Source organism: Lucilia sericata, unplaced genomic scaffold (assembly GCF_015586225.1).
Source record: "Lucilia sericata isolate MDLA Ls3-8-SP2 unplaced genomic scaffold, ASM1558622v1 Contig000209F_arrow, whole genome shotgun sequence".
Classification (NCBI taxonomy): Eukaryota; Metazoa; Arthropoda; class Insecta; order Diptera; family Calliphoridae; genus Lucilia; species Lucilia sericata.
Genome location: NW_023994237.1, coordinates 505,984 through 515,625, shown reverse-complemented (window position 1 = coordinate 515,625; position 9,642 = coordinate 505,984). Strand labels below are relative to the sequence as shown.

The window sequence follows — 9,642 nt, the reverse complement described above, 5'->3', positions numbered from 1 at the left end:
CTATATATATTTTTAAATCATAATTTTTTTCATATCGCCTCAGGATAGTACATATAACCGTGTGAAGCAATTTGATAAGATCTCTCTCATTGAAGGCGTTTATGGTGGACAATTCCTATTGTCTAAATATCTTGTCTTAGGAACTTGGAATATTAAGGTTACTCTAGGTGGAAAATATAATTATTCCAAGACAAAATCCATTGAAATAGACAATTACATTCTACCAAAATTTAGTGTGTTCCTAAAAACTCCTTCGATAGCAATTTTGGAAGATGGTTACATTAAAGTAGTGATCTATGGAAAATATGTATTCAATAGATATGTGGAAGGAAATGCTACAGTTGAACTGTGGAATTATTTTCCACCAGGAATGTTACAATCCAAACATGTTGATATAGAGAATATAGGTTCCGTTGAGTTCAATATTAAGAACGAAAGTGCCTACAATCTAATTGTCAAGGCGAAACTTACCGAAAAGCAAACAGGTAGAACTGAAATGGAAGAGAAAAGTATTCTTGTACAAATACAACGCTATAATATAAAAGTTCTATACAATGAGATCGAATTTGAAAATAATAAACCGTATCGCTTAAAAGTAAATGTCCAACACTGGACTGGAGCTCCGGTATTGGATCACAAAACACCAATTACCATGGAACATGGCAATAAAGTGTATGAAACATTTTTGGATGACAATGGCATAGCAACATTTGAGTTTGAACATCATAAAAATGATACACATAAATTTAAATTTAAAGATTCTATAGGAATTTTATCGAATATTTACACAAATGACAATTTAATGTTGAACAATAGGGAATTCTATTGTCGTCTGAAGTTGGTGGATAAAAAGTGAGTTTTATTTCTCGTTTATGAATATGAATGTACATATCTCTCTAATGCTTAAATGTTTTCCTTCGCAGACTTAAACTGGGAAAACCTGTACTAATTGAAGTCAGTTCGATTATCAGTATACCTTATTTGATGTATACGATAATGGGTCATGCCAGTCTCATACATACAGAACATGTTAAAATACCACCTTATCAGAATTCCTATATCATAGAGATAATGCCTACACTTGAGATGATACCAGACTCTTTCATCTACGTGTATTATATTCACAAGGGTAATTTACGTTACGAAGAAATGCATTTGAGTTTTCCCAATGAATTTGAAAATCAGGTTTTAATTAGTAAATTAAAATAATAATATAAATTAGTTAAATAATTACCTTTTCTAGATCTCACTATCAGCACCCAAACAAGTGAAACCGGGCGATGAAGTTACAATTACCATAAATGCACAACCCAAGTCGTATGTTAGTTTATTGGCTGTGGACTTGGGTGTTTATTTATTGGATAATACATATGATTTATATAAGGATGATATAATGTCGGACTTGATTCATGAAAGGTCATATTCTCCCATGGCAGCTGTATTGTATCCCGGTATAATATCCGGTCTATTGACCTTAACGAATGCTCACTATCCATATCAAAATCAAAGTGGTAAGAACATTTTTTATAGCCGACACCAGGCAGGGTATTATGTTTTTTTTTAATATTTGCAACACACAAAAATATCGGTTCTACACTGAACAATCGGCTCAGAATCATTTTCTGAGTCAATTTAGGCTCACTATTGGGTCTATTGTGCGCCCCTTTTCATAGAAAATGTTTGTTATGTAGTGATCAATGAACATCGTCAGATGTTCAGAAACTCAGCATCCTGGACGTAATTCTTAGGAATTTTTGAATCACTGTTCGTGAGCGGTGTAACATCCGGAATAATATCACTCCCAAGTTATTTGGATCTAATTTCAACAAAAGTCAGTCAATGGCAAATAAAGTGTTCCAGAGTTTCACTATCCTCTCTATAGGCATTACATTCGTCTGAATCCACACTTCCAATATTGTATAGCTGTGCCCGTAATCCTGTATGACTCAGACTAACCTCAGAAGAGGCTTCTCGTTTTGTTCTTGTTAGCGTCTCCCATAGAATCTTTGTGGTTCTTCCCACCGTTTCATTATTGCAACAGGTCTTATGGGTTTCTCTTAGCTCTAATGCGTCGAATGCTATACGTTCATCAGATTAACTACCACTAGCTCCCTTCTCTTTAAAGCTATTACATTTGCTCTTTCGTTGCCGTCAAGATTCTGGGGTATTTCGAATACCGGATTTGCTAAATCAAGTATTTTTTTGATAAGTGGACTCTTTGTTCATAGACATTGAGCCGCTTTTAATATTGTCATAACATCCAGGGACTTTATGATATGCCACCAAATCCTTCTATCAAATCCTTCAAACTTCACCCCATAATTGATTCAAAGACCCACAGAGAGCAATCCACAAATAGGATATTTGTAACTAATATTATGTACTCTATCAAATTATGAGGTGAATGCACCATTATTGGACCTAGTATAACACTGGGTACTTCGGTGAAGAGTATCATATGATCGGACATGACCGACTATACTTTTATACTTGCTTGAATTTAAATTTTAACATGGTTTAATGCATTTCTTGGCAGTTACTGTAGTTTCTGAAGTTATTGTTCCTACCATACATCGTTTTCGTCAAAAATTCCCAGAAACCTGGATATTTGATAGTTTTTTAATGTAAGTATTCATATAATCTCTGGAATTTCGATCTATATTATGATAAAATACTTTAACTAACTAACAAGTCCACTTACACTTTCAGCAATGAAACTACGACCAAATTAACTCTTTCCATACCAGACACTATAACCACTTGGCGTCTAACGGCATTTTCAAATCACGATATAACAGGATTTGGAATAGTAAATGGTCCCACAGATATCACTACCATACAAACCTTCTACATATCACTAAATCTACCAAATTCAGTGAAACGTGGGGAAATTGTAGCAATACCCATAACAATATTTAATTATTCCAACCAATCACTAGACGCAGAAGTTGTTCTAGATAATAATGATAAAGAGTTCAATTTTATGGAATTAATAAAACAAGTTGTGCAGAAATCAAATGATCAACAAAAACAGACTAAAATCGTTACCATATTAGCGGATAACGCCAAAACCGTGAAATTTCTTATATATCCCCTACAAGCGGGTGATATCAATCTAAGAATTACAGCTACAAGTTCTTTGAACTCAGATGCGGTTCTACAGAAACTTAAAGTTATATCAGAAGGAATTGTCAAGCAAAGAAGTCAGTCTTTGTATTTAAGTGTACCGTCGGAAGAGAAATTTTTTTCCACATTAAGCCTTGAAATGCCAGTAGACATAGTCCCCGATACTGACTATATTACCTTTACTGTGGGTGGTCATTATTTAATACCCACAGTGGAAAACTTTAATAATCTTATACCATTGGCCACTGGGTCCGGTGATCAAAATATGGTAAACATTGCTCCTGGAATCTTGATTTTGCAATATCTTAAAGCAAATAATAAATTGTCTAAGGAGAAGGATTTGGTTGAAAATTTACTTTCATCAATTGAAGTTAATTACCAACAGCAACTGTCATTTCGTCATGGTAATGGTGGTTATAGCGTTTTTGGCATGGCAACCGATGAGGAACCCAGTACTTGGCTCACCGCCAATGTGGTGCGTTATCTCATCAAAGCTTCGCAGTTCGTAGATATTGAATCAAATATAATTGAATCTGCTTTAGAGTATTTGGTTAGTCAACAAAAATCCAATGGGGAGTTTCTATATACGGGTTATTTGTTAGATTCTAAACATGAAAATGCATATGGACTGACAGCCTTTATACTAATGGCATTTTTGGAAAATCAAGTAAGTACAAAGAGGGTTTTAATATATCTGGAATGGATGTACTTATAAGATCGATGAATCTTTTTTTTCAACATTTGTATTAATTTCATATATTATTGTAAAAATCTACAATTTCAGACTTATGTCGAACAACATCAAAAGACTATAGAAATTGGAGTAAAATTTTTAAATTCAAATTTAAATAATACCAACGATATTTATGTATTAACCCTAATGGCCACTGCATTAAAACGTGCTAAACATCAGAATGCTGATATTCTTATAAATCAACTGAAATCACGTGCCAACGAAAATAATGGTCTCAGGTGGTGGTCGGGAAATAATCAAAATTTGGCCAATGATATTGAAATTACTGCATACGCAGCAATAATTCTGCTGGATACTCCAGGAGATCATACTTCGATCTTAAAATGGCTTATAAAACAGCGTAATGCTAAGGGAGGCTTTACATCTTCACATGATACCGTAGTGGGTTTGGAAGCCTTAGTAAAATTTTCAAAAATATATAAAAATCTCAAGAATATTGATTTAAAAATTTCCTATATTGCCAAAGATCTAGAAAGTAATGAAGTGGCAAATGGTGAATTTCATGTGAATTCAAACAATATTTTAGAATTGCAAAAACATGAGGTACTTAATTTTGTAAAAGTGTTATGTTATAAAAATATATTAAAATAACAATTTATAATTTTAGTTACCAACAACCACACACCATATTATTTTCGAAACAGAGGGCAATGGAGCCTCCTTGATACAACTCGTTCAACAATACAACATCATAAATGACACAGAATTTCGTCATTTTGAAATTCGACCTAAAGCAATCTACAAAAATGAGAAAGAAATTAATTTGAAAGTTTGTTTCATTTACCAAACCGAATCACATATGACCAATGAAACCAGCAATTTGGTGATTATGGAAATAAATTTACCTTCTGGTTTTAGATCTGAAGCTGAAAGTAGTATGTCTTTAAGGCAAAATAATATTGTGCAGAAAATCGAAATCACAAATTTAGAAGCGACAATAATTTTATATCTAAATAAATTACAGGCAAATGGTACTTATTGTCTAGAGCTTCCTACATATAAAATAATTGAAATTTTAAAGCCAAAATCAGCAGCCATTATAATGTATGATTATTATAATTTGAATCGTACGAATACGAAATTTTATACTTTATAAATAATTCCAAATATATAACTAAATATTGTTTTTCTAAATATATAAAATGACAAAATATATTTAAACAAGTAAGAGTGATATATTCGACTGTGCCGAATCTTATATACCCTTCACCATGATGTGTTAAAAACAGTCAGTACGAATTTTATTACAAAAAATCAAAAATACCAATTGCAAAACGGTAAGGTACCAAAAAGCCCCCTTTTATGGGATCTCACTTAATCCACGCTCTAAATAATTAATTTCATGATTCTAGGTTCATTATTATAGAAATTTCAAAAAGTACCTTTTGTAGAACGAAAAAGTACCAAAAAGTCCCCTTTTATGTGTTCTCACCTAATCCGGGCTCTACATACTTAATTTCATGTTTCTACGTTCAATATTATAGAAAATTCAAAAAGTACCTTTTGTAGAATGAAAAAGTACCAAAAAGTCCCCTTTTATAGGTTCTTACCTAGTCAAGGCCCTACATGCTAAATTTTATGTTTCCAGGTTCAATATTATAGAAACTTCAAAATGTACCTTTTGTAGAACGAAAAAGTACTAAAAGTTACCTTTTATGTGTTCTCGCCAAATCCGGGCTCTACAAACTTAATTTCATATTTCTAGTTTAAATATTATAGAAAATTCAAAAAGTACCTTTTTTAGAACGAAAACGTACCAGAATGTCACCTTTAATGTGTTCTCTCCTAATCCAGGCTCTACATACTTAATTTCATGTTTCTAGCCAATAACAACGTAACGTAATGTTTAGTCCAATTTTATAGATGTTAAAGCAATCACAATCCTATAAGTTTGATTACACGATTTCAGTCTCAATATTACAAAAATTTCAATAAGTACAAAAATGTCGATTTTTATATAATTTTATTTACTCAGGACTCTGCGTGTTTAATTGCATGGTTCAAAGTTCAATCTTATAGAAATCTCAAAGAGTGCTACTTGGAGAATTAAAAAATACTAATAATTACTTCCTATAGATTTCCATTTACTCAGAATGCCAATTTTTAATTATTGTTTATTGGTTCTATATTAGACAAAACTCAAAAGGTTCCGAAAATACCCCAGTGATCACAGAGTTCACTTGTTTTTGCTCTATCTTACATAGCTTCTAAGAAAATTGGAATTATATGTCGGTTTTTGACATTTCTAACTTTAATAGTTTCCAAGAAAAATGGACTTTTATGTTTTCACTCAAAATATCGGTTTTTGGTGGGAAATTATGGTGATCACATAATTCACAGGTTTATGCTCTATCCTAGAAAAATGGATTTTGAAGTTTTCATACAAAATATCGGCATTTGCTGGAAAATTATAGTGATCACAGATTTTACTTGTTTTTGCTCTATCTCTTATAGTTTCCTAGAAAAATGGACTTTTAAGTTTTCACACAAAATATCGGTTTTTGGTGGGAAATTATAGTGATCACAAATTTTACTTGTTTTTGTTCAATCTCTAATAGTTTGCAAGAAAAAGGGACTTTTATGTCAGTTTTTGGTGGGAACTTATAGTGATCACAGATTTCACTTGTCCTAGCTCTATCTCTTACAGATCCTAAGAAAAATGGACTTTTATGTTTTTGGTAGGAAATTGCAGTGATCACAGATTTCACCTGTTTTGCTCTATATCTTATAGTTTCCTGTGATCACTATAATTACCCACCAAAAACCGATATTTTGAGTGAAAACATAAAAGTCCATTTTTCTTGGAAACTATAAGAGATAGAGCAAAAACAATTGAAATCTGTGATCACTATAATTTCCCACTAAAAACCGATATTTTGAGTGAAAACATAAAAGTCCATTTTTCTTGGAAACTATAAGAGATAGAGAAAAACAAGTGAAATATGTGATCACTATAATTTCCCACCAAAAACCGATATTATGAGTGAAAACATAAAAGTCCATTTTTCTTAGAAACTATAAGAGATAGAGCAAAAACAAGTGAAATCTGTGATCACTACAATTTTCCGCCAAAAACCGATATTTTGAGTGAAAACATGAAAGTCTAATTTTCTTGGAAACTATAAGAGATAGAGAAAAAAACAAGTAAAATCTGTGATCACTATGATATCCCACCAAAAACCGATATTTTGAGTGAAAACATAAAGGTCAATTTTTCTTGGAAACTATAAGAGATAGAGCAAAAACAAGTGAAATCTGTGATCACTATAACTTCCCACCAAAAACCGATATTATGAGTGAAAAAATAAAAGTCCATTTTTCTTGGACACTATAAGAGATAGAGCAAAAACAATTGAAATCTGTGATCACTATAATTTCCCACTATAAACCGATATTTTGAGTGAAAACATAAAAGTCCATTTTTCTTGGAAACTATATGACATAAATCTAAAACAAGTGAAATCTGTGATCACTATAATTTCCCACTAAAATCAGATATTTTGAGTGAAAACATAAAAGTCCATTTTTCTTGGAAACTATAAGAGATAGAGAAAAAACAAGTGAAATATGTGATCACTATAATTTCCCACCAAAACCCAATATTTTAAGAGAAAACATAAAAGTCCATTTTTCTTAGAAACTATAAGAGATAGGGCAAAAACAACTAAAAACCGATATTTTGAGTGAAAACATAAAAGTCCATTTTTCTTAGAAACTATAAGAGATAGAGCAAAAATAATTGAAATCTGTGACCACTACAATTTCCTATAAGAGATATAGCAAAAACAAGTGAAATCTGTGATCACTATAATTTCCCACCAAAAACCGATATTTTGAGTGAAAACATAAAAGACCATTTTTCTTGGAAACTATAAGAAATATAGCAAAAACAAGTGAAATCTGTGGTCACTATAATTTCCCACCAAAAACCGATATTTTGAGCCAAAACATAAAAGTCCATTTTTCTTAGAAACTATAAGAGATAGGGCAAAAACAACTAAAAACCGATATTTTGAGTGAAAACATAAAAGTCCATTTTTCTTAGAAACTATAAGAGATAGAGAAAAAATAATTGAAATCTGTGATCACTACAATTTCCCACCAAAACTGATATTTTGGGTGAAAACATAAAAGTCGCTTTATCTTGGAAACTATAAGAGATAGACCAAAAACAATTGAAATCTGTGATCACTATAATTTCCCACCAAAAACCGATATTTTGAGTGAAAATATAAAAGTCCATTTATCTTGGAAACTATAAGAGATATAGCAAAAAAAATTGAAATCAGTGATCACTATAGTTTCCCACCAAAAACCGATATTTTGAGTGAAAACACAAAAGTCCCTTTTTCTTGGAAACTATAAGAGATAGAGCAAAAACAATTGAAATCTGTGATAACTATAATTGCCCACCAAAAACCGATATTTTGAGTGAAAACATAAAAGTCCATTTTTCTTGGAAACTATTAGAGATAGAGCAAAAGCAAGTGAAATCTGTGATCACTATAATTTCCCAACAAAAACCGATATTTTGGGTGAAAACATAAAAGTCGCTTTATATTGGAAACTATAAGAGATAGACCAAAAACAATTGAAATCTGTGATCACTATAATTTCCCACCAAAAACCGATATTTTGAGTGAAAATATAAAAGTCCATTTATCTTGGAAACTATAAGAGATATAGCAAAAACAAGTGAAATCTGTGATCACTATAATTTCCCACCAAAAACCGATATTTTGAGTGAAAACATTAAGGTCCCTTTATCTTGGAAACTATAAGAGATAAAGAAAAAACAATTGAAATCTGTGATCGCTATAATTTCCCACCAAAAACCGATATTTTGAGTGAAAATATAAAAGTCCATTTATCTTGGAAACTATAAGAGATATAGCAAAAACAAGTGAAATCTGTGATCACTATAATTTCCCACCAAAAACCGATATTTTGAGTGAAAACATAAAAGTCCCTTTATCTTGGAAACTATAAGAGATAGACCAATAACAATTGAAATCTGTGATCACTATAATTTCCCACCAAAAACCGATATTTTGAGTGAAAATATAAAAGTCCATTTATCTTGGAAACTATAAGAGATATAGCAAAAACAATTGAAATCTGTGATCACTATAATTTCCCACCAAAAACCGATATTTCGAGTGAAAACACAAAAGTCCCTTTTTCTTGGAAACTATAAGAGATAGAGCAAAAACAATTGAAATCTGTGATAACTATAATTGCCCACCAAAAACCGATATTTTGAGTGAAAACATAAAAGTCCATTTTTCTTGGAAACTATAAGAGATATAGCAAAAACAAGTGAAATCTGTGATCACTATAATTTCCCAACAAAAACCGATATTTTGGGTGAAAACATAAAAGTCGCTTTATCTTGGAAACTATAAGAGATAGGCCAAAAACAATTGAAATCTGTGATCACTATAATTTCCCACCAAAAACCGATATTTTGAGTGAAAATATAAAAGTCCATTTATCTTGGAAACTATAAGAGATATAGCAAAAACAAGTGAAATCTGTGATCACTATAATTTCCCACCAAAAACCGATATTTTGAGTGAAAACATAAAAGTCCCTTTATCTTGGAAACTATAAGAGATAGAGCAAAAACAATTGAAATCTGTGATCGCTATAATTTCCCACCAAAAACCGATATTTTGAGTGAAAACATAAAAGTCAATTTTTCTTGGAAACTATAAGAGATAGAGCAAAAACAACTAAAAACCGATATTTTGAGTGAAAAC

General features: G+C 31.4%; 1 protein-coding gene across 1 annotated transcript; it reads left to right on the top strand.

The window, feature by feature from the left end:
* The first annotated feature begins 735 nt into the window (after positions 1 to 735).
* LOC119602135 (CD109 antigen-like) lies at positions 736 to 4,976 on the top strand. The gene is made up of 8 exons (XM_037953494.1): positions 736 to 852; positions 924 to 1,185; positions 1,244 to 1,511; positions 2,537 to 2,624; positions 2,710 to 3,793; positions 3,911 to 4,289; positions 4,347 to 4,423; positions 4,488 to 4,976. The coding sequence occupies exons 1-8, from the start codon at positions 803 to 805 to the stop codon at positions 4,974 to 4,976; spliced, it is 2,697 nt and encodes an 898-aa protein (XP_037809422.1). The 5' UTR covers positions 736 to 802.
* Positions 4,977 to 9,642: the final 4,666 nt, after the last annotated feature.

Coding starts and splice junctions, on each gene's coding strand:
- LOC119602135 (XM_037953494.1), top strand. CDS start 803: ATGTTGAACAATAGGGAATTCTATTGTCGTCTGAAGTTGGTGGATAAA. Junction 1,512..2,536: donor TCCATATCAAAATCAAAGTG/GTAAGAACATTT, acceptor ATTTCTTGGCAG/TTACTGTAGTTTCTGAAGTT. Junction 3,794..3,910: donor TGGCATTTTTGGAAAATCAA/GTAAGTACAAAG, acceptor CTACAATTTCAG/ACTTATGTCGAACAACATCA.